The sequence below is a fragment of the Lycium barbarum genome, chromosome 7 (assembly GCF_019175385.1).
Source record: "Lycium barbarum isolate Lr01 chromosome 7, ASM1917538v2, whole genome shotgun sequence".
Taxonomy (NCBI): Eukaryota; Viridiplantae; Streptophyta; class Magnoliopsida; order Solanales; family Solanaceae; genus Lycium; species Lycium barbarum.
Window position 1 is genome coordinate 116,715,393 of NC_083343.1, and position 26,539 is coordinate 116,741,931.

The 26,539-nt window shown below is 34.1% G+C and overlaps 1 protein-coding gene across 1 annotated transcript; it reads left to right on the forward strand.

Moving 5' to 3' along the window:
- Positions 1-13,359: 13,359 nt before the first annotated feature.
- Positions 13,360-14,230, forward strand: LOC132601809 (uncharacterized). The gene is made up of 2 exons (XM_060314871.1): positions 13,360-13,447; positions 13,623-14,230. The coding sequence occupies exons 1-2, from the start codon at positions 13,360-13,362 to the stop codon at positions 14,228-14,230; spliced, it is 696 nt and encodes a 231-aa protein (XP_060170854.1).
- Positions 14,231-26,539: the final 12,309 nt, after the last annotated feature.

The window sequence follows — 26,539 nt, forward strand, 5'->3', positions numbered from 1 at the left end:
TAAATATGAAATTGATGCACGTTATTATTATTTTCAATCAACGGATCTGTATCAATATTATATATACTATTAACTTCTGAAATTTGGATACAACCAGATTTAGTTTCAACATTCATTCTAGAGACCAAAGAAAGTATATCAAGAACTTGTCATGTTATAACAGAGTGAAAACTTTTTGAACTCGGGATTATTTTTCTTGAACTCAACATATACACATAACCCCATATCATTATGTATCAACATTGACGGAGAATCATATTTATCCTTGTTGCTTGTATAATGTATACTAAACAAAACAATTTGATTACAAACAATGAAAATTGCTCGGGGATGAAAATACATATACATATAACTATCAATTAGATGTATACATGTCTGGGGAAAGAAAAAGAAAATCTTAAGCAAAAACAAAAGATAAGAGAAAGAGGCTTACTAGGAAAAGTAAAAGAGAATTCCCCAGGGAAAATTAAGAGAAAATGAAGACAAAACAGTTGCATTTTATTTTTTATTTTTACAATTTATAGGAGATTTTAACCAAATACATTAAAAGATATTCATTACCTTATTTTTTGGGGGGTGAAAAGCGTGACATTAGGGGGAAAAAATATGAGATAATTACACTCAGTATCAATTGGGGTACCAATGATACCAAATTTAGCCCATATTTGAGTTTCTTGCCCACAGTAGCTCATCTTCAGTTTAAACAAAAATTACTTTTAAAAAAAATGATTCATTCCCCTCTTCCTCCCCCTCTCCCTCCAATGCCTCCTTCTTTTTCGTTTTTTTTTTTTAGTTTTTTTTTTTTTTTTTTTTTGGAGTTCGCCACTGCCTCCTTTTTTTTTAATTTTAATTTTATTTTTTTTTATTATTTTTTTAATTTTTTATTTTTTTTTAAGAGTTCGCCACTGCCTTCTTTTCTTTTTAATTTTTTTTTTTTAAGTTTTTCTTTTTAATTTCCCATCTCCCTCTGTCACGCCGGATCTTTAATTTTTTTTATTTCCCCTCTCCCTCTGTCATGCCGGATCTTTGATATTTGAACAGTTGGTTCTGGTGGTGGTGTTGGAGTTCGTCGGAGAACGGAACTCTGGCTATGACTACATATAGGTGTATATGAGTGTATATGGGTGTATATGGATATATGAGTTACAATATTGTATATGGGTGTATAATATTATATATGAATATATATGGGTGTATATGGATATAAGGGTTATAATATTGTATATGGGTGTATAATATTTGTATATAAGTGTATATGAATGTATATGGGTATATGGATTATAATTTTTGTATAATATTGTATATGAGTGCATAATATTGTATATGAGTATATGGATTATAATGTTGTATAATATTGTATATGAGTGTATATGGGTATATGAATTATAATACTCTATTAAAAAAAACATTTTTAAAAAAACAAAAAAGGAGGCAGTGGCGAACTCCAACAAAAAAAAAATTAAAAAAAAAATCGAAAAAGAAGGAGGCAGTGGAGAGAGAGGGGAGAAAAGGGGAGTTTTAGATTAGAGCTTTGCAATGTAAGTTTTCGGCTATTTTTTTTGCAATGTAAGTGACTCAATCGTATATTTATGAAATTTCCCCAAAAGATATTCCCTCCCCTATTTTTGAGTCAGTAAAATACACAGATGGCTACTCAATGCCATTTCTTTTAGGTTTATTCCCAAATAAAATATTTGGTTAAAACATGCCAATTTTATTTAAGGGTTGTATATATATACAAAACAAAGTTCATCATCTTCTATAGAGCTATCAAAAGGGGTTGGTTCAGCCTATTTGTGCTTAGCCCACACGAGCTTTGAAATTTGACGGGCCAGGCCGGGCTATCCACCATTTTGATGGGCCTTAAAACAGCAAGCCTAAATGTTAACATAAATATTTACAAGACAATATTACATAGTGTTACTACTTGCTAACCAAGTCTCAAACCACAAATAAAATGATTCTAATAATGCTCATAAAGTTTGGCTTCAAGTAAAGATTTGATTATACGGCTTCGGTATGAAATCTCTACCATTTTATGCAAATATTTTGGGTACAACTGAATAAGAAAATGATTTTATAGGACCAAATCTTCTGCGAAACTGAATAACGTTTGACATTGTTAACACTTAATATTTAATAGGAGCAACTGATATCACTAGAACCAAATAGAGATATTAATGGCAAAATAAACAGTTAATAAGTAGCAATACAACTAGCTAAATTGAAATATTAACCTAGCTTTGTTCCAATAGATCTCAATACGCAAAAGAAAATGACAATATTTCATCCATTTAAAATAAAAAATAAATTTCTCAAAGAAACTTGGCACTTATAACGTATCCAACACCAGCAAATCATCTTTATCAAGCACATCTAAATCTGCTTGTGACAAGGTTGTCTTAACATCTTCATTTTTTTTTTCTATTTTTCCTTTTTTAATTAAATTGTTTTATTAGGCTCACGGGCCGGCCCAACCCACGTGCGCTCAAGCTCTCGGGCCAGCAGGATTACTTGGGCTTGGCTAAAAAGCCTTGTTCTTAAAATGGGCTCCAAAAATTCAAGCCCAACCTTATCAAATCACGGGCTGGGTTGGATCGGTCCACGGGCCTTAGCACATATTGACGGCTCTAATCTTTTACATTCCAATGACAAGCATGGTCCTCACAAGAGCTTGCATCTCTACCAAAATCAAACAAGTTGAAATTTCCATGTTTATCTTCACCTTGACTATGCATAGTAATGTCACATATAATTGTGCTATCTCCTTTGACAACTAATGGAATATCAATATTGTAATCTTCTTTGAAAAGCACTGGGTGAGAGCCAATATTATTTCCTCCTACAATGCAATTTGTATCCATTAAAATGGGGTTGTATTGGAAAAACTAACTTCATAATTAAATTAGATCGCTGAAGTCACTGAGATATTAAAAGAAATTAGTATAAGGCTAAGTATGAAGAAATGAGAAACTGCTAAAGACATTATGAAGCTTTTTTTCTTTTTGTTCTGTTTAATTTTTTTTTTTTGTCTGTTAATGTTAATGGAGACTCAATTTATAATGTTAGGTAGAGTCAAAACTTAGAAGCAATGGATGATAAATGATAATCAAATGTTTCCATCTCCGATTATAGTAACAAACTTATTGATTTCTCATATTAAATGATGTATTCTTTATTTGTGTTGTAAATTACTCAATCCGTTCATTTTTACCTGTCATGTATTGACTTGACAAGTCTATTAAGGAGCCAAAAATAGAATGACAATTTTGTTATATCACCGTTTGAATATAATAAATGCAACATTTTGGAAAATGCATTGAGAATTGATTATAGTAAATAATAAGGGTAAATTAGGAATTAAAAGTTAAATTTTGTCTTGATTTTCTAAACTGTACAAATAAAAGTGGACATTTATTTTTAATATAGAGGAGTAAAGGACAAGTAAAAATAGATCGAGTGAGTATTTAATATCCAAATTTAGAGTTGCAATGACCGAAATATGGTCAAGCTCTGCATCAATATATGTATCTACCACAAATTAATTTCTAGAAAAGAATGCTCACTTTTTGTTAACTACTCCCCCTTCTGTTCAAAATAAGTGTCCAGTTAGTTTTTTATATACCCATTAAAAAAATACTGGAGTAACTTTTAGAAAGAAAAAAAATAGATATTTTGACTAAACTAAACTTAATTAAATATTACCTAATTAATGTAGTTTCTTAATTACATGAAAACACACTTATCTAATTAGGGGTGAATTTGGAAGAAAATAATTAATTTCTTCTTGATTATGTAAATGAACACTTGGTTTGAACCCAACTAAAAACGGTTAAGTAGACACTTGTTATATACCGGAGGGACTAACATGGAGTAGTAGAAAATCTATTTCAACCAATGGAATTAAATTTTCAAGGATATGCTTTAGTGTTCTAAATCTTTACAATACCTCTTTTTATTATGAAGCAAATAGTGCTTACACGCAGAGACAGTAATACAGACACGCTACTACACACATGTTTAGGTTCTGATATCAACTTGTCAACCTGTCAACTTTTACGAGATACAGCTCATGACTTCTTGAGACAACTAAATTTAGGTTCTGATATCAACTTGTCAAGCCTCCAAATTGGAGCGGATTGTGACTGACATCCAACTTATATTACCCGTCTAATAAAACATGTTTTAGCAGGCTAAAAATTGTTGCTGAACTTATCATACAAATGATAACTGATAAAGTTATATTAAATATTGTCTGAAATTCGAATAAAGAATCTAACTTTAAAATGCCTATTAAGCCAAACTCACTGACAAGTCATGAGTAGTTTCTAAGAATTTAAGTCCGAATATGTAGTGTGCGGGGCATCCCCCAGAAATAAATAAAATGTCTAAAAATAATGAAATCTTGAAGAATTACCTACTACAGGAAGAACTAGTTTTGAGATTATTTCCACATATGTAATCAATGGCTAAAGTTTAAGGATTTGAGTTAAAACCCAAAGTTCTAGAGAAAAAGCTTAACCAAGTTAATTAAGGTCAATACCTATCCAGTGTTTTAAAAGGCGAAGGCGTAAGGCGGGGCGTTTTACGTCTGCCTCAGTGAGGCGTAAGCCCCGAGGCACGGGGCGTAAGCCCCATGGGGTTTTAATTTTTAATATTTTATAAAATAATATAATTATAATCAATACTTTTAAATAGGTGAAATAGCGTAAAAAATGAAGAAAACTATAAATAAGTGATATATATATATATATATATATATATATATATATATATATAAAAGTTCACGTGACGATGGGGCCCAAAGAGCACCGGCTGAACTCAAGAGATATATATATATGCTCCACCACAAAAAAAAAAAAAAATTAGAACAATATATTATACGTCTATATATATATATATATATATATATATATATATATATATATATATATGCTCTACCCCCACAAAAAAAACTAATTAGAACAATCTATTATACGCTACTTACAAGTACAAGTGACTGCTCGTTACTTTTTTGAGATAGTAGAAGACAAGATAAATAGTTGGAAAAGAACATATATTAGGCATTCTAGCAATAAAAAAAAGTCTTGACTTTTAAATTTAATATTTCAGTTCCTTTTTAAAACATTTGAGTAATTACATGTTGACTTTTGAGAATTTGGGCATTATACTAAGGACTTATTTAACAAATTTCGTTTTAGTTTGAAAAAAAATTCTGGGCTTACGCCCTAAACGCCCGGGCGTACGCCCCAAACGCCCGGGCGTACGCCCCAAACGCCCAGGCGTACGCCCCGAATTGCTGGGCGTACGCCTTTCGATACTTTCGCCTCCCACCATAGCCTCGGGGCAATTTAGGTACGCCTCGCATCGAGGCTCGCCCCGGGGCTCGCCCCGAAAACGCCTTTTAAAACACTGTACCTATCCTTGTGATCCGGCCCTTCCCCGGACTCCGCGCATAGCGGAAACTTAGTTCATCGGGCTGTCCTTTTACCTATCCTTAAGGGTCAAGAACTGTAGTAATGTTTGAGTTAGGTGTCAATTTACTGCTAAAACACTATGCCAATATTTCTTTCTTTTAGTTTTCCAAAATAATCCTCACTAGGTCTAGGGTTGTTATCTTTCACTATTAACGGTCAAGAGTGGCCACTTTTAGAAGAATCAAACAACCAAATTATTTAAGATTCTTTAACATATTAGGTTCACTCAGGATTATAAAACGAGGAAGAAACAATAAAATTGAAAAAACAAGTAACAGGGAAACGTGGTACTCCTTTGTTCCCAATTTATGTGATGATATTTGACTGGGCACTAAATTTAAGAATAAAATAAATATTTTTAGAACTTGTGATTTAAAATAAGTCATACATACTTATGTGACTATAATGAAAAACTTAAATCTAATTTTTTACTAAATATAAAAAAATATTATTCTTTTTTAGACTGATTAAAAAAATAAGAGTATTACAACGAGAGTATTATTTTGATTGGAAGTATATATATATATATATATATATAGGGATAATGAATGAAGTGGGAATTTTTTTTTCCCTCAGTGTTTATGTATTTTGACTGTCCACCAAGTTGGAAAAAGATAATTCTTTTGTTTGAAATATACTTTGGCTTGATATTCTTGACTAGTAAAAAAAACGAAACTTGACTTTCGTGACTAAAACCCCATTATTCTTCCTGAGACTATATTGGCGGCTTGACTTGGTTGTTTTTATTTTCGCATTTTCTAAACTACTTTCCATCATTGATACATAGGTGAATTGCTATCGGTATATTTACTGTATCTACCGTATAGAAGAAGGAGTTTTACCCATGCTTCGTCGTCAGTCATTACTCTTTAAAAAAAAAAAGGTGAATCCCATACTAAAAACACCAAGTAATATAAAAAAAATGGTCCCATACTAAAAATACCAAGCAATATTAAAAAAAAAAAAAAAGGTGCACCCCTTATTAAAAAATCAAATAATATTCATGTAATTCTCAAAGTATCTTCATTAAGTCAATAATGGTGGATTCATTGTCACATGCATACCCACTCATTAGTGGGAGCAAACGATATTATTGTACAACAAAAAACATGGACCCCATATTATTATTTTTCTTCAAAAGGTTAAGTAGTCAGACCATACAATTTTCTTTCTTTCCTTATATTAGCCTGAAGTGTAATCTAGATATTTAATTGTTGTATTTGTCGTTCCACCAACACCAAGCAATATAAAAAAAAATAAGGTGGGCCCCATACTAAAAACACCAAGCAATATTAAAAAAAAAAAAGGAAAAAAAGTGGATCCCATATTAAAAAAACAAGCAATGTCAAAAAAAAAAAGTGCAACCCATATTACAAAAATCAAACAATATTCATGTAATTCTCAAAGTATCCCCATTAAGTCAATAATGGTGGATTCATTGTCACATGCGTATCAACCTATTAGTGGGAGCAAATGAAATTATTGTACAACAAAAAACATGGACCCCATATTATTGCTTTTCTTCAAAAGGTTAAGTAGCCAAACCATACAATTTCCTTTCTTTTCTTATATTAGCTTTAGATCTAATCTAGATATTTAACTGTTGTATTTGCTATTCCGCCATGTCATTTATTTGTTATGTTTACTAAAATAAATATACTTAAAATATTTATATTTTAAAATAAGATAGAATTTAATTACTTTTTCATTTTTTCCCTTACTATGATAAATGTGAAAAGAGATTAATGTCGTAAAAGAAAAAATAATATTAAATGGAGATCAAATAATTAATAAGGTAAATTAGTCAAATTCTAATTATAATTGACGTTTTCTTAAAAAGTCGTGCGAAAAACAACATGACAAGTAAAATGAGCTAAACCAAGAATATTTACCAAAAATTAAAAAATAGTAGTTCTTTGTTTAAATAGAAAATAAAATTTCTACTTTGTTTCGTTTTAAACATGTAAAATTAATTTAATAATTTGAATTAGAATTATCCAAATCAAAATTTGATAAAAAATAATAAGTATTGTTTAGGGCCAATCTACATACATTAACAATAGAATATTTTACACCTTTAAATTAATCGAATTAAAGTTCAAAATATCAATTGATGCTTAAATATTGCTATTGTTTTATCTCAAAGAGAGGAAAATAGTTTCCTTTTAAACAAGTCGTCTCTTTTAAAAAGTATTAATAAATTTTTCCCAACTTTGTATTCGTAGCAAACACTAATATAATAAAGTTTTGGATACGGAGCACAAACTACAATGTTATATTAATCATGTCTTGAACATATATATATATATATATATATATATTATAACTACTCAAACACAACTACATATGCATCAATACACTATAATCCAAAGTGTTGCGCACGGGCATACGCCGTCTAATTAAATATCTAAAGATATGATGGGATAGATAGATCCATTGACCCTTAAGCAGATGTCTCAAATTCGAGACTAGGAAACGGAAAAATCTCTAATAGAGACTGCTTCCCCTTCTCCGTATCCTCCGTGGCACGAATCTAAATTTATCGGATCAATTGATTTCGAATAACGAATAATTAATCTTTAAAAAAAATGGTAATTTCATCGGTATTAAATGTATCTTAAATAAATAAAGAACACGTGATCAATAAAGGAACTTCTTAAGTCAAAATAGTACAACCTTAAATACGCAAATAGAAATCTTTTAAAGCGACAACGTTCCTTGTACCTATAAAAACAACTCTTCTTCATTTCCCCTGATAACATTCTCTTGTACAAAAATGGGGGCTCTCATTAAGCTCTACCTTGATTTCAAGGAAATTATCACCGCTTTCTCTTATTCATGGTTTCCAGAAACATTCAAAATCATCGCACTTGCAACCTTTGTTTTCTTGAATTCATACAGACAAAGACAACTCCAAAGAAACAGGTACAAGGAAAATATAGACGAGAACAGCTCCAAATTTGTTTATAGAAGAATTAAATATTTATTTAGAGATGAAGAGTCACTTGAATGTGCAATTTGTTTATCAGAATTCAAGTATGGAGATCAAGGGAGAAAGCTTGAAGATTGTAATCATATGTTCCATGAAAGTTGTTTGGAAAAATGGCTAATGCATGGGAAGGGGCAATCAACTTGTCCACTTTGTCGAAATGTTGTAATATCTGAAAATATTTTTGAGAAATTTAGGAAAGTCGAATATGAAGGAAGAAGAAATAATATCTTTGAGGAAGAGTTGGCTCTGTTGTTGTTGAATAGGTTGAGTAGTCGTTCTTGTTGCCAACGGTGTTAAGGTCATAAGTTTGATTCATTTTACTACTTTTAGAGTTAAATTAATTTTTTTCATCAAAATAGTTCAAGAACAGTCCAGTTGCGTGGTCATTGGTGGCAGAGTTATATGGATACATGTGTTGTTATAGATCTAGGTTGGTTTGACTGTATAGTGGTGAATGATTGAAGCTTCTTATTGATTTATCGGATTCTATTATGTACTTGAATCACTTCATTGATTGATATATATAGGTACTTGACAGTATTATACGCAGGGGCGAATCCAGGTATAAAAATGGGTCACGTGAACGCACGGTCACCCGACTAAACTCGGTATATTATGTATATAATCTAGAACATATATCTAATATTAACTAAAGGAACATATGCTCAAACTAGACCAAATGGAGCACCGGCTAAGTGCGACCTTTAATCCCTTAAGGTTGTGGGATTGAACCCTACTAAATGTACTTTTGCGTCTTTTAAAAAAAAACATCTAAGGTAAACTCATCCTCTTGAAATCCTGGATTCGCCTCTGATTATACGTATTATTATGGATTATGAGCCCTCAATGAGAGGGCCATTGAATTGTAACTTTTGAAACTCCATATATATGGTTAAATTTCTACTCCTATCTCTGCAAGCAAAGAGGTTTTAAAATACCAGACAATCAAGTTGAAAAAAAGAAGAAAAAAACTTCCAGTGTATCTTCTAGAGAGGGTACCCTTAGTTTTTACTCTTTCTCTATACTACAATTTAATAGAAAAAAAAAAGGAATTTTTTTCATTTCTAACATTTTGCAACTGCCCTATCAAAATTATCATACAATGCTAAAGGACAAATAGATGAAGACTTGTCAATGGAACCTCGGTTGGAATATTTTTGCATTAATGGACAAGACGATTTACCACGTCGGTATTATCTCGATTTTAGGATTGTCTATTCTTACTTGTGGAAAACATGGCTTTCTTTCATGTCAATATTTGTTTCTTTTCTTCCTTGATGCAATCAAACAAAGAAAATTGCCTGGTTTTGTCCAGATTTGTTTTTCAAACTTGCGAAATGTTTTCCCTTTAAAATTTGGTGTTCATTAATTAAGCTTTTGAAAATCCTTATGTTTTTATTTTTTATTTTTTATGTTGTAGTTTGTCTGTATTACTTTTTCCAAAAAAAAATAAAAAAAATCTAATCATAGAACATTCATAAAACTTTGAAAAGAACTACAACAACAAAAGAATTTCCAGAAAAAAACTCCAATACCTTTTAAGAAGAAATTCCTGACTACACCATTGGATCTATCCCTAATAATGTACATTTGGCTAGTTAGGTTTCTTTCCATTTTTGCTCGACATGTAATAAGTATTTCCCTCCACTTTCTTTTGTTTGTATGTGATAGCTTATGAAATTAGTTATGTAGGATTTGACAGGTAGTTGTCTATAGAGTCCGGAGCCTAAAGGGTATAAAAATACACGGTCTTTATCAAAAGGGAATGTCTAAAAATTAATATACCAAAAGGGGTATTATATCGTGGGCTGATCCACGATATACCCCAAATTTTTTTTTTCCGTGTCAGACTTGTCAACGAAAAACAAAAAAAAAAAAAAAGTTTAATTGTATAACGTGGACTGATCCACGTTATACAATTTATATTGTATAACGTGGATCAGTCCACGTTATACAAGATTGGAATGAAAAGTGGATAATGGGTTTCTGTACTCGGGCTCATGCTCTTAACCATGGAAATGGAGCTTAAAGCACTTGTCCAGGGACTTCAACTAGCAACTGACCACCAACCTTGTCCTGTGGAGATCGAAACGGACTCCACTGAGGTGTTTAATACCATCAATACTAACTCCCCATTATAACTCCGCCTGTGTGAGCTCGCTCACATTGCCGGTCCCAAGCCCGGATAAAGGAGGAGGGTTGCCGAGGGTTAATCGGAAACAGCCTCCCTACCCAGGTAGGGGTAAGGCTGCGTACATCTTACCCTCCTCAGACCCCACTATTGTGGGATTACACTGGGTAGTGACCAAGACCAAGACTAACTCCCCATTATATAACAATCTCACATCTCAATGTAGGTACTGGATAATTAAAGAAATTGGGGAATCCGCCATTGATTTAGAGAAGGGAACCAGGTCGCACATGTTTTATGGTGCGGCAAGGAGCTAATGGAGAAGAAAGAAATCAGTAAGTGTTTTTGTATAATGCCACCTTTTGTTATGCATCAAGTACTACTTGAAGATATGGGAGAAGTACACTACTAGAAATTGTATCAGAAACCCATTATCCACTTTTCAGTCCATACCTTATAACTTGTATAACGTGGACTGATTCACGTTATACAATTAATTTTTTTTTTTTTCATTGACAAGTCTGACACGGACAAAACAAAAATTTGGGGTATATCGTGGATCAGCCCACGATATACCCCTTTTGGTATATTAATTTTTGGACATTCCCTTAATCCCTTTTAGTAAAGATCGTGTATTTTTATACCCTTTAGGCTCCGGACTCTTGTCTATATGACTATATTATATGCTTAGGTATGCCTAACACATTTCTCTGGATCAACAGACCTTATAAATTGTATGGTCAGCTCACTGCCAAAAGCACCATAAGAAATCTTAACCATACATATTACAAAGCTTAGCCCAACTGGTGACGCAGTATAAGGAATTATACAAGACAGTCTAACATGTGATGACTTCATTGAACGACACGACATAAACAAAGAGAAATTAATCATTAGGTGGTTGCTTTTGGAGCTTTGAAAGACGAATGGCAACAGTTATGGACTCCCCTTTTTCTTTTCTTTTTTTTCATTTGGTATTCGGTACCTCAATTGGAATCCGACTAATCGAATTCGCGCCGCATAAGACCCATTCGGGAAAAGTGCTCCCTATCAAAGACTTTTCTATATCCAGGACTCGAAATCAAGACCTCTGATTAATGGATTCCGGCCCGATTCCGGCCTCTTTCTTTGGTCTCACATTTATGAAATTGTTGTTGGGATCAAAATAACAGGGCGTCATGCTGAAGCTAATAATTTGCAAACATTGAACACGATAAATCAGACGACAAAGAAAACTATATTAAAAGAAGCATACTATTTTAATATGGTTTGACCAATTGATCAACGTATGAAAACTAACATAAAAGCATAAAAACTATCACTACAAAAGAAACCCCAATTACCAACAAAATATTTTGTTGGTAAATTGATCAAATCGGTTGGCAAATTGAGTTACCAACTGATATTGATCCGTTGCTAAAAGGCTCGATGGTAAATTTTGCCAACCAATTTTAATTTGTTAGTAAAATTACCAACTAAAAATTGGTTGGTAAACACCCGAGGATGTGTTGGTAATTTTTGAAGCTTGACCCTGAAATTTCGGTTGGTAAATTCACTAACCAATTTTCGGTTGGTATATCGTTAGTACCTTTACTAACTAATAGAAAAGGAGTTAGTACATTTGGTTCTTCATTATTCAATTGTGTAGGTAATCTGTTGGTAAACTATAGTAAAGAAAAAGAAATGTTGTTGCTATTCCGTTAGCAACTGTACAAATGGATAATAATTTGGTTGGCAAGTCCGATAGTAAAATTTTCAAGATACATTGGTAATTGGTTAGCAATTTTAGTTACAGAAAAGTTATGTTGGTAATTTGTTGGTAATTTACCAAAGAATTTTCGATACGTTAGCAAGAACGGTTATTTAGTTTTCTAAATTACGTTAGTAATTGGTTAGTAATATTAGTAACAACATATTTTTTGTTAGTAACCGCCAGGAAATTTATTAACTGATTGTTAATTTGTTGGTAAATATTACTAACCAAATGATTAATATTTATATTAATATAAAGCTTTGAAAAATTTGAAAGCAGTAAAATAAATCCAAAGAACATTACCTATTTCATAAATAATTACATCTATCATAGAGTTGAAGAAACAATCCAAAGTGTGTCTAACATAAACCAATCTAAAATTGATCTAAATATGACTTGTTTCATTATTCGAGGACGTGTCAGGTCTACCAGAAGGAGGTGAAGGTAAGCGAGCTATGATGCCTGAACAATGTGCTTGAAGTATCTGATTAACTTGCTCTGGCACCTCTTGTTGCACTTCATGGCTCATTCTTCACGCAATACTTGTCACGTTTCATCCCTTATTTCTTGTCTGATCTCTTCTCTCATCTCATGCTTCATTTCGTCCTTCATTTCTTGAAAACGATGTCCAACATATTATTGCACTCGAGCATCAAAGTCTAGATGTTGAAGTTGAGACATCAAAGCGGAGGATTCACCAACATGCCCATAGAAAGGTGCTTGAAGACCAACACCATAAAGGTATGCCTTCAACCACACCAGCAACCTGGAATTCTTTATCTCTCCATATACACCTGGTCACCAAGCCCAACTCATTTTCCACATGAAGAAATTCCTTTTTAAGGCTGTTGTATGAAACTTTTTGACCTGCAATGATGAAAACCAGCATTGCGACACCAACTGCCATTAGTCTATCCGCCCATGGACCTTGAGTATGATGAAACCACAACAATGTACAGAGCCCAGCTTTCTTCTTCTCAGTTTTTCATATCAACTCCTTTCCAAAATGCTGAGGATCATTGACACCAGTAAAAACATTCTTGCCAACACTACATCCTTCTACAGTAACAACAATGCAGTATTTGCTGATATGTGTGACTACTAGAAAGAGAATACCCGTGTTAACCACGGGCCCAACATAGCATATATAGGAAGATAAAGTAAGAAACTTATCAAAGAGCATATAGAAAGCTATGGGTGATCTGGGCACATACTTACTACATAAAGACTGCAAGCATATGGGATACTAATCCCAAACCTGCTTCATAGGTAATGCAGCAGATTTTCCAAGCCAAAGCTACTTAGAAGAGGCAGGGTACTCTCTGAACTTCTCCATCAAGAAGTTGTACAAAACACTTCATGGGATATTCCCTAAAGTAGCATGGAGGAAGCTGGTGTCCAATAATCAAGGGGCTGGAAAATGGAAATTCACTCTACAAATGGCAGCTCATGGTCGACTCTTAACAAGAGATAGGATTTCTAAGTGGGGCATACAGACAAGCCTTGATTGTCCTCTATGTGAGCAGGACCAGGGATCCATTCAATATTTGTTTTTTGATTGTATGACTGCAGGAAATATATGGAGGAAGTTATTAGCATGGCAAGGAGTGCATAGACCACCTATGAACTGGACAGAGGAACTTCAGTGGGCAACCAGGTTCTGTAAAGGGAGAAGTAGAGGAGCTGAAATGCACAGAATATCCATAGCTGCTGCAGTACATTATGTGTGGCAAGAGAAGAATTACAGGATCTTTCAGAGCACAAGAAGATCTGAAGCAACCATCTTGAGGAGAAATATTCAAGAAGTCTATTATAAAGCTAGCCTTGTACCTAAATTAGCTTGTTATGTAGTACAGTTCAATAGTTATCCTACTTAGCTATGGTAGTGAAGAGGGATTTGATGATGTTAGGCAGTGGAAGTGTTTGAGGATCTGGAGCAAGTAGTCCAGTCCTCTTGCTGGTTGGCTTATTTTTCCTGTCTTTTTTTTTTCCTTTTTTTGAGCTGTACATATCCTACTTTGGTAATAAAATTCTTTATTTACCCAAAAAAAAACACCACGATGGTTAATCTATTTGAAGTTGAGCTTTAAAATGAGTAACCTCCAAAGGTGACTGGTGTCTGTGAATCTGAATGTAAATATGAATACATACCATGTTTTTAAGTTACAAAGTAACGTCAGATCCATCATGAATCAAAGTAGGTATGAAGATTCCCATAGTTTCATATCCCATTATAAATGGCATCAATTGTTAAAAAACACTTCACATCTTTGCTCAGCAATTAAAAGAAATACTTTAAAGCATCTGGTTTTACCTATATATATATAGTATTCACACTATTTGAAGTGGCTTCCCATTTTTAGTAAAACCCAAAGACAAAATTTGGTTCGGAACACTTCCAATGAACGCTACCGTCAAGAAAGTTTATCAATATTACTTATTACTTAAACCATACACCAATGTTCTTAGCTGCACCCTTCTTTCTCTGTCAAGTTGTGTCTAATAAATAAATGATTGTAAGAAAGTAACATTACATGGATAGTATTGTAGCTAATATAGCCAAGGAGCGCCAACACAAAAATGTGTCACTCAAAAATATCAGTGAAATGTCAAAATGTTCTATAAACAGCAACAACACATATGAGGTTTACATTTACCAAACATATTTTATTTGTGCGTCCACCCCATAATATTTTCCTGTGAGATCTTTGTGAATATATGTAGGCACGAACATTGTAAAGAAATTTAAACACACTCTACAAAGGTAGAACATGAGGTCGATAATATGTAATCAACTACGTATAAGAGAACTAACTACAACTCTGATTGCCATTAGAAGCCTTTCTAATATGAAACCACCTTACAATCATGTAACAACAAAGCACATTGGCAAGTTAAACACACAAAACTAACCATCCCATTTTCTCCATGCACTTCATTAGATGGCATGAGAGTTGAAGGAGTTCCTGTTGGAATTAATGCATTCACAAGGATACTATCCTTGACTTTTATGTTTTCTAGGAGTTCTTTATTCTTTCAAGAATATCAGTTAGTCTTTCAATATTATCTCTTAGTTTTTCAAGAAATCTTTTAAAAGTTTGTGATACATGTATCTAGTGAATTGTGATACATGTATCTAGTTATTTGTGCAAGACTTTTGAATTGGTTTTTTGAGTAGTATAAATAGAGATGTAATTGATGATTGTAATCATCTCAAGTGACCTTAAGTAGCCTAATACAACTTGAGCATTCTCTAATAAAAATATTCTCTTCCTATTCTTTCCTACAAATTGGTATCAAGAGCAGTTTTCGTTTTTAATCTGGGGTTAGGTGAAGAAAAAAAAAAGTTATGGCATCTAAAACAAATGATGGTGCTGATTCTTCAGTTGTTCTTACTCCATTTTTTGATGGAAATGACTTTGAATACTGGAAGATAAGAATGAGAACTTATCTAAAAGCTGAAGGTTTGTGGACTATTGTTGCAAATGGCTATGAAGAGCCAGAAGACGATGGTGAACTTTCAGTAGCAGAGATGACAAAATCTTGAGGCTAAGCGTCGTCAAGATGCAAAGGCTTTGAGCAAAATTCAGATGGGAGTCTCAAGAGCAGTTTTTGCAAAAATTGCTACTTGTGAGACTGCAAAGCAAGCTTGGGAGTCTCTGGAAGCTGACGTGTATGGTAATGAAAAGGTACGCACTATCAATCTTCAAGCTCTTAGAAGAGAGTTTCAAAATTTGAAGATGATAGAATCTGAAAAAATCGATGAATATTGCACAAGAGTCATGAATATTGTTAATGAAATGAGAAATCATGGTGATGAAATTTCTGACCAACAAGTTGTGGAAACGATTCTAATTAGTGTCACAGAAAATTATGAGTATATTGTTGCTATCACTGAGGAGATGAAAGATCTTTCTAAGCTTTCCATCAAAGATCTAGTTGGATCGTTTCGTGCACACGAGAAGCGAAGATTTTTTCATGAGAATCAACCCAAAGAGACGGCTTTCCAGTCCAGAACCAATGAGAATTCTCAAAATTTCTCAAAGAATCAACAAAAAAAGAAGTACAATCCAAAAAAGAAGCAGGATCGTGATGGCTCTACTAAGAAGGTTGAAGAAAAAGGTGAGAAAAGTACTGGTCTTTTTTGTAAAATTTGCAAAAAGACTAATCATAATGCAGAAAAATGTTGGCACAAAGGCAAGCCCCAATGTAACTTTTGTAAAAAGTTTGGCCATATTGAGAAGGATTGCAGGCACAGGCAACGGGAGCAAGCAAATTTCTGTGAAGGAAAGGAGGAAGAAAAGGAAGAAAACCTTTTCTACGCTTCTCAATCTGATGCTTCAACAAAAAGCAATGAATGGTATGTTGATAGTGGTTGTACCAATCATATGACTGGAGATGAAAAAGCTTTCCTCTCAATTAATCGCAGCATCACTTCTAAAGTGAGAATGGGGAATGGAGCCTTAGTTGATGCAAAAGGTAAAGGTACCATTTCGATCAACAGAAAAGGGAGCGGTAAGCAAATTCATGATGTCCTTTATGTTCCTGACTTGGAAGAAAATTTGCTTAGTGTTGGTCAGCTCATGGAAAATGGTTATTCTCTTGTGTTTAGAGATAATTATTGTAGAATTTAAGATAAAATTGAGCCAAATCAAGTCATTGTTGAAGTAAAGATGATAAAAAGAAACTTTCCTTTACAACTTCATTACAATGCATTCAAAAATGAAGTTGTAGATGATTCATGGCTTTGGCACAAAAGGTTTTGTCACTTGAATTTTCATGGTTTGAAGCTTCTGAAGCAAAAAGACATGGTGCAAGGCCTTCCTGAGATACATACTGAGGTGGATCCATGTGAAAGTTGTATTATGGGAAAGCAACATAGAAAGTCTTTTCCAAAAGGGAAGTCTTGGAGAGCAAGTGTACTTTTGGAACTAATCCATACAGACATTTGTGGACCAATGAAGACTTCATCTCTGGGAAGTCAAAGGTACTTTCTAATTTTTATTGATGATTTTTCAAGAATGACTTGGGTTTATTTCTTGAAAGAAAAGTTAGAAACATTTGCTACATTCAAGAGATTTAAAGCCTTTGTTGAGAAGCAAAAAGGCTGCAGCATCAAAACCATTCGCAGTGACAGAGGAAGTGAATACACAAGTCGAGAATTTGAAGAATATTGCAAAAATGAAGGCATTGAGAAGCAACTTACAGCAGGGTACACTCCTCAACAAAATGGTGTATCTGAAAGGAGAAATAGAACCATTGTTGAAATGGCCAGAACGATGATGAATGAGAAAGGGCTGCCAAAATATTTTTGGGCAGAAGCAGTATATACAGCAGTGTACATCCTCAATAGGTGCCCGACAAAGGCATTGAAGGATAAGACACCAGTTGAAGCTTGGAGTGGAATGAAACCTTCTGTAAGTCATTTTAAAATTTTCGGGTGTATTTGTTATGCTCATGTACCTGCTGAAAAAAGAACAAAATTTGATGAAAAAAGTCAAAAATGTATATTTCTTGGTTATAGTGATGTGACAAAAGGCTATAGGCTTCTCGATGTCAAAACTAACAAACTTGTTGTTAGTAGAGATGTCATTTTTGATGAAAAAACAGCATGGAATTGGAAAGATAAAAAGGTGGAGAATACTTCTATCATTTCTTTAAATGTGCCAAGTCAAGAAGAGGATGAGGAAGAGGAAGATGTCCCTCAAGGGGGAGAAATCTCAGATCCAGAAGATGAAGAACCACCTCCAAGAGGAACAAGAATGTTGAGTGACATCTATCAAAGATGCAACTTTGCCTGTATTGAGCCAGAAAATTATGAGGAGGCAATAAAGCATGATGTTTGGAAGACAGCCATGGTAGAAGAAATTCGGATGATTGAGAAAAATAATACTTGGGAGCTTGTGGATATACCCAAAGAAAGAGAAGTTGTAAGTCTAAAATGTATTTACAAAATCAAACTCAATCAAGAAGGAGAAATTCAAAAGCACAAAGCAAGGTTGGTTGCTAGAGGTTTCACTCAAAAGCCAGGTATTGATTTCTACGAAACTTTCTCTCCAGTTGCACGTCTTGAGACAATTAGAACCTTGATTGTTGTTGCTGCACAAAATAAATGGAAGATTTTTCAACTTGATGTTAAGTCTGCATTTCTAAATGGAAAACTTGATGAAGAAATTTATGTCGATCAACCTCAAGGATTTTTTGTTCAAGGGGGAGAAGAGAAGGTGTACATGCTAAAAAAGGCCCTTTATGGGTTGAAGCAAGCGCCAAGAGCCTGGTACAATGAAATTGATACATACTTTATGAAAAATAATTTTCAGAGAATTAAAAGTGAAGCCACTTTGTATGTGAAGCAAGAACATCGCAGCATTGTCATTGTTTGTCTCTATGTGGATGATATGATTTTTACAGGAAATGATTTAAAGATGATGCAGAAATTCAAGCAAGATATGATGCAAACCTATGAAATGAGTGATCTTGGGTTGCTACATTATTTCTTGGGCATTGAAGTTTCTCAAGTGAAAGAAGGAATTTTTATTTCTCAAAAGAAGTATACTAAAAGTATTCTTCAAAAATTTAAAATGATGGATTGCAGGTCTGTGGCCATACCATTAGCCGCAAATGAGAAATTCAGAAAAGATGATGGAGCAAAGAAAGCTAATAGCTCACTTTACAGGAGCTTGATTGGAAGCCTGCTATATCTTACTTCAACAAGACCTGCATTATGTTTGCTGCTAGTTTATTATCCAGATTCATGCAAGAACCAAGCCAGGTGCATTTTGGAGCTGCAAAACGTATTCTACGCTACTTGCAAGGAACAATGGATTATGGGATAATGTACAAATTTGATGGAGATTTGGACTTAATTGGCTATTCTGATAGTGACTGGGCTGGAAGTATAGATGACATGAAGAGTACTTCTAGTTATGCTTTCTTATTTGGTTCAAGCATTTATTCTTGGTTGTCAAAAAAGCAAAGTGTTGTTGCTCAATCCACTGCCGAAGCAGAATATGTCTCAGCAGCTAAGGCTACTTCTCAAGCTATTTGGCTTAGGAGAATTCTTGAAGATATTGGTGAAAAACAAAAAGAAGGGACTGTTTTGTATTGCGATAACAAATCAGCGATTGCAATTGCCAAGAATCCGGTCAACCATGAAAGATCGAAGCATATTTCCATCAAGTACCATTTTATCCGAGAAGCACAAGAGAAAGGTGAAATTCAGTTGCATTATTGCCAGACAGGAGAACAACTTGCTGACATCTTCACCAAAGCACTTCCTAGAGAAAAGTTTTGCTATCTTCGAGAACGCATTGGAGTTGTCAAGCAAATGCATTAAGGGGGAGTGTTGGAATTAATGCATTCACAAGGATACTATCCTTGACTTTTATGTTTTCTAGGGGTTCTTTATTGTTTCAAGAATATCATTTAGTCTTTCAATATTATCTCTTAGTTTTTCAAGAAATCTTTTAAAAGTTTGTGATACATGTATCTAGTGAATTGTGATACATGTATCTAGTTATTTGTGCAAGACTTTTGAATTAGTTTTTTGAGTAGTATAAATAGAGATGTAATTGATGATTGTAACCATCTCAAGTGGCCTTAGGTAGCCTAATACAACTTGAGCATTCTCTAAGAAAAATATTCTCTTCCTATTCTTTCCTACAGTTCCCGCCAATTTGATGTGAATTTTCTTTTCTCCTATATCTATATCCGCATATGCTCTCAGAAAAGCAACACTGCACAATTGAAAAGGTTGAAAAACAATTTAAATATCCTTTCTGCTATAATAGAAATTACCTCTGATTCCTATATAAACTTTTGCCAGATAACAACCATTTACATATATCTGATGAGATGAAATCATCACTTTTTTGACGAAGTGAGAAGATATTACCATTTTCTCGGGCTTCTTCATATTAGGCGCGAGATCTCTTACAAGTTCTTCATATCTGATATTTGGATGTAACGTCGAGTTATATGTCTCTTGAACCAAAGTACAGAGATCCTTTTGCATTCTTTCATCAAGTGTTAAATCTAAATAAGCAATAAAGTTAGTTCTTTCGTCAAGTGTTAAACTAAATAAGCAATAAAGTTATCATCTCGACCAAAATTTATTTACAAATGGAAGTCAATGAGGGGCGTGGAAGGGTTGAGGGGGAGAGAGGAATATAAGAAAATAGAGACTTAATAATTAATTAGAGTTGGCTGAAGGTATCCTAACATGATTCTTGTAGTTTTTACTTCACAGTTGCTCAAGTAAGGAGATTGTAAGAAGTTAACAAAATTAATGTTCTGAAGCACGATAACAGTAATGAATAGGGTGGATATCAACAAACGTTTTCAATTTACAATTTGATAATACTTTTGTAGTAGAAACGCTGCAATAATGGTAAATGAAAGACTTGATTAAATATAAGCAACATATTACCATAGAACAGGGAAATCAACTTTCATATCCGATTTGAGTCTTTTTTATTTATCGGTAACAGGAAGCTAAATTGCATGATTGACGGTAGAACTTCCTATTACCACAAAAGACCAATATTAGGAAAATTCATCTACATGATCCACAACAACTTTTGGTTTGTGGATTCTTTCCTAAAACTACTCCAGAAATGAAATTTAAGAACATATTCACATGACCTCAAACAACAACTTTTTACTTGGCTTCCTTTGTTTAGTTTTTTCAGCAATTGAAAGATTTTCAGGAGCGAAGTAATAAGATAGTTACCAAGGAGGTATATGTAAGGATTTAGGTCTTGTCAAAGAGTCCATAACCGCACACTAATTTAGGGCAAGCTGTTGCGAGAACTTTTTGCAGAAGAAATTTGTATGCTATGCCTGAAAAATCAAATAGTATAAGAATTAGTAACAGAAAAACATGGATATGCAAGTGACAGGGAGTAGAAATAGAAGAAAGAACAGTAAAAATTCATCTATAAAAACCATTCACTGAAGAAGGAAGAAGAACCAGAAAGAAGGGATATAAAAAAGTAAATATATAGGTCACTCAAGGAAGGAGAATTGATTGAAGTGCATACACGTATGTACAGACAACCTGAAAACTATTAAATACAAATACTTAGATTGGTCACAAAGAAATCTAAAATCTGCGAGATCTAAAATACAAGAACTTTGCGACAAAAAATATAAAATCCAATAGTAATAAAAATAACTTACAGACTGTGTTTCAATCACTCTAACTCTTATTTTAAGAGATTGGAGCAATCTAACTCAATTCACTGCCACTTGCATCATATGCCTCTTCATCCTCACTATCACCATCTTCATCTAATTCAGATTCATCATGAATTTCTACCTCATCATCTAAATCATCATCATCGTCTTTTAAGTTTATGAATTCGCCATTTGGATCATTCCACACAATAGTTTCATTGTTAGATACCACATCAAATGTTAAACCATCTTCATCATTTTGGAATGGCTCTACAACATCAGCCGGAGGTGATTATGAAGAAGATGGGGGCATATCCACAATACCCCAAGCTTTTGTTTTGCACACCGCCCACCAGTCAGTCTTATCACTTCGTAAGCTAGGATAAGTGGCATAATACACTTGAGCCTCTTGCATTGCCAAAACAAATGGTTCGTACTTTTTTAATTTCCTTCGATGGTTGACATCCACAAGTTTATATTGCGGGTGAATCTTCATTCCTACTTTTGGTGTTGGATCAAACCATTCACACTTAAATAAAACAGTTCTCTTTATCGACGTACTACCCTTGTACTCCAATTCAAGGATATCAGTAAGCACACCATAATAGTCATAGTCATCTGCACTGTAGTTGGTTCCTTTTATGCATACGCCGCTGTTATTACATGCTCTAGAAGAACTGCGACTTTTAGTGTGAAATTTATAGCCATTGACATTATAACCAGTGTATGGTTTTGCTGATCGACGTGGACCTTCTGCAAGGGCCTTGATGAATTGATTATCTATGTGGACTCGTGCCTATTAAATAAAAACAATTAGAGTTTATCAAAAGTAATGTAAGTACAAGAGGAAAGATACTGTGCAGGGACTCACATATCTTTTGAACCATGATGCGAAATCTTCATCAAGTTGCCTATCCACTTCCTTCTCTGTAATTTCTGGAAAATTTTGACGAAGGGAGTCAATAAAATTTCTTTGGAACACATGCAAGCAAATGATGCGTAAGTTTATTTTCACAATTTTGATGTATAAATGAAAATAAAAGCTTGAAATATTACTCCACATATGGTTGAACTTCTATGCAATTTAGTAGGATATAAATATGAGCTGCATCAAGTTCTTCTTCTGTCAGATATCTCGGATCCTATTCACCAAATCCTTTACCTGGATAGGTGAATATAGAAAGATTACCATTGTGTTCAGCCTGGTCACCTGTACCACCATCATCATTCTGTGGAACTTTTATGCCTTGTGTAAACATGAGGCTCGAAGTAGTGTGAACAAAAAGAAGAAGCTTCCTCAACTAAGTAAGCAGTGCATATGGATCCTTCAACGTGTGCCTTATTACGAACATTGTGTTTATAATTCCGAAGGTTGCTGAAAATATCACATAAGCTCAAATCATCAGTCACACGTGATGATGAAAATGAAGTAATTAAATATATCAATGAAATCTTACCTCTCAAATGGATACATCCACCGATTTTGCAGCGGACCAGCTAGCCTTGCTTTATAAGCGAGATGCACAGGGAGATGTTCCATTGAATCAAAGAAGCTAGGAGGGAGTATACGCTCTAATTTACAAAGTATTTCAGGTATTTCTTTTTTAAGTCTTACCATATCCTCTTCTGGTATTACCGTAGAAGTGAGATCCCTAAAGAAAAGGCTCATCTCAGTAAGTGCTTCCCAGACTTTTGTTGGTAATAGCTCACGAAACGCAATGGGGATCAATATTTGCATGAATACATGACAATCGTGGCTTTTCATACCAAACAACTTATGTTTTTTCATGTCCATACACCGTCCTATATTTGAGACATATCCATCCGAAAATTTCAGATTTTCACCCATTCACACAAAATCTTTTTTGACTCCTTGTTTAGTGTGTAAATAGCTTTTGGGTATTCTCCACCAACAGCATGTAGTTCAGGGCGTCGACCGAACTCTTTCAGGTCTTCTCTAGATTTGGGGTTATCTTTTGTTTTACCATCTACATCTAGCATTGTGTTGAACACATTCTCAAAAAAGTTCTTCTAAATGTGCATTACATTTAGATTATGCTAAATGAGATTGCTACTCCAATACGGCAAATCCCAAAATATGCTTCTTTTCCTCCAACCAGAAAACTTACTAATGTGACGATTAATAATATCAGCCCCAAGTTCTGTTACCTTTTTTAGTCCCAATTCTTCTGTCTCCTTCAAAATATCCTCACCTGACCGTAGTGGTGTAGGATGAATTGTGACCACTTTGTTCTTTCTAAATGAGTTCGTATCCTTTCTGTATGGGTGATTCAGTGGTAGGAACTTACGATGATTGTCAAACCAAGATTGTTTGCCACCTTTTGTCAAAGTAAAAGCATCTGAATTCTCCATGCAATATGGACAAGCTATCCTACCCGCAGTACTCCACCCAGACAACATCGAATATGCGGGAAAGTCACTGATTGTCCACATTAGTGGGTTATTCATTGTATGATCCCAATTGTGCATACTTTCATGTTGATCTATATTTCCTCTAGCCTCATTTTGTCCATGCAAGTACCATACATGATAGTGAATGGCTATTATGAGATAGATTGACAAAAAACGAATTTGATTAATTCAGTTTGTAAGACTTTGAAACAATTAGAAAACCACAAAAACGAAACAATTCAGTTTGAACAACGAAGGACATTTAATCAAGTCCGAGAACGAGCTTCCAAACAAGCCTTACGAGAAACTATAGGAACTCTAGATCTGAATAGTTGTTTGAACAACAAGTTTCGATATTTACGTACTATTAGTGCCAATATTGGCATAATTGGTGCAATAAAACAAATAACTAGTAGTCTTTCTACTGTAAGTATTATTATTTTTATGTCAAAAAACAATTAAGAAAGAATCATGGTAACCATTCGAGCTGACAAAACAAGTAATATTTTTCGTAACGTAATATTAAACAATTAAATATACGGCAAAGGGTCAAAAATACCCCTGAACTATTCGGAATAGGTCACCTATACCCTCCGTTAGTTTTTCGTGTCAAAAGAGCCCTTGCCGTCAATGGAAGGGACCTCAAATACCCCTCCACTTAACGACTGACCATTTAAGCTGATGTGGCAGTGCCACGTGGACGACCACATCAGCCTCTCTCCCTCTTATTTTATTTTTAACCAGCATCCCTCCCCCACCCCCCACCCCTCCCTCACCAAAAAAAAAAAATTAGCAAAAGTTTTGGAATTTTTTTTTTGTTTGTTTTTTGCCCAGCCTCCCCTCCTCCTCCTCCCACCCATCACCCCCTCCCCCCCCGTGCCCAAAATTTTTTTTTAAAATTTTTTCGCCAGATCCCCTACCCCAAAAAAATATTTTTGCCAGCCCCCTTCCTCCTCCCACCCCTCCCCCCACCCCCCGTGACCCAACACCCTACCACTTCCACCTTCCAAAAAAATTGGTTTTAAAAATAAGTTTTGAAAAAAATTTGTTTTTGGGTTTTTTGCAACCCCCCCCCCCCCCCCCAAACCAAAAACAAATAATATTTTTGGAAAAGAAGTTTTGAATTATTATTTTTTGTTTCTTTCTCCACCCAACCACCCAAAAAAATTAATTTTGTTTTAAAAAAAAAGTTTTTATTTTTGATTTTTTGCACCCCTCACCTCAAAAAAAAATTCTTGAAAAGAAGTTTTGTATGTTTTTTTTTTTTGGGGGCGGGGGGGGGGGGGGGGGGGGGGGGGGGGGGAGTGAGGGGAGGGGGGGCTTGTGAAAAAAACCCAAAAAAAAATCAAAAATTTTGTTAATTTTTTTTTTGTGTGTGTGGGGAGGGGATGGGGTGGAAGGAGGAGGGGGGCTGGTGAAAAAAAAATAAGAGGGAGAGAGGCTGACGTGGCCATCCACGTGGATAATTTTTTCCACGTTGCATTGCGACGTCAGCTTAAATGGACAGCCGTTAAGTGGAGGGGTATTTGAGGTCCCTTCCATTGAGGGCAAGGGCCCATTTGACACGCAAAACTAACGGAGGGTATAGGTGACCTATTTCAAATAGTTCAGGTGCATTTTTGACCCTTCGCCGTTAAATATATAAAGAAAGATAAATTTACCACTGAATGCTAGATTCATAAAACAATATCAATTGATGTAGAATCCATCACTAAATTTATTATTTAATGTTAAATTCGTCAAAAATATCAATTGATTTAGCACCATTCTTATATTTACCAATTGTTTCAGCACCAATTGGTGATTTACCAGCCAATTTAACCTCCCATTTGGTAAATTTACCAACTTTTTCAATATCAGTTGGTAATTTACTAATGAATTTGATCTCAGTTGGTAGCAATTACTAACTGATTTGGCATTTTTATGTAATACTACCAACTAAAGACATATCGGTTGGTAAATTTTTCCAACGGATTAGTTATCTGTTGGTATATTACCAACTAATTCTAATATGTTAGTAATTTACAAACCACAATCTTAATCTGTTGGTAAGAATTTCCAACCGATTGAGTATTAGTTAGCAACTTTTCCAACAAATAACAATCCGTTGGTAATTTACCAACGTATTTTTAATTGGCTGGTAAAATTAGCAACAAAATTCCGTCGTTGGTAAATAGTTGGTTGGTAATTTGTTGGTGATCTGTTAATAAACTATACTCTATTTTTTTACAATCATATTTACCAACCAATATATACTCCGTTGGTAACATTACCAATGAAAGATGTTTGATGGTAATATTTCGGTTGGTAAACTGTTTGTAGGAAATTGCTAAATTAGGCGCCATTTTTTCCCGCCATATTTACCAACTAAAGTATTTAGTTAGTAAAATTTTGGTTGGTAATCCGTTAGAAATCCCTTGCTAAATTCTAAAAAACAATTTGGTTAGTAATTTGTTGCTAATTTGCTAATGAATTTGGGTTGTTGGCAATTCGGGTTTTTCTTGTAGTGTATTGAGAGAAAAATATCTCCCTAAACGAAAATCTTTTAATGACTACATTGCGAATGTTATTGTGTTGTGAATGAGAAGAACAAATCT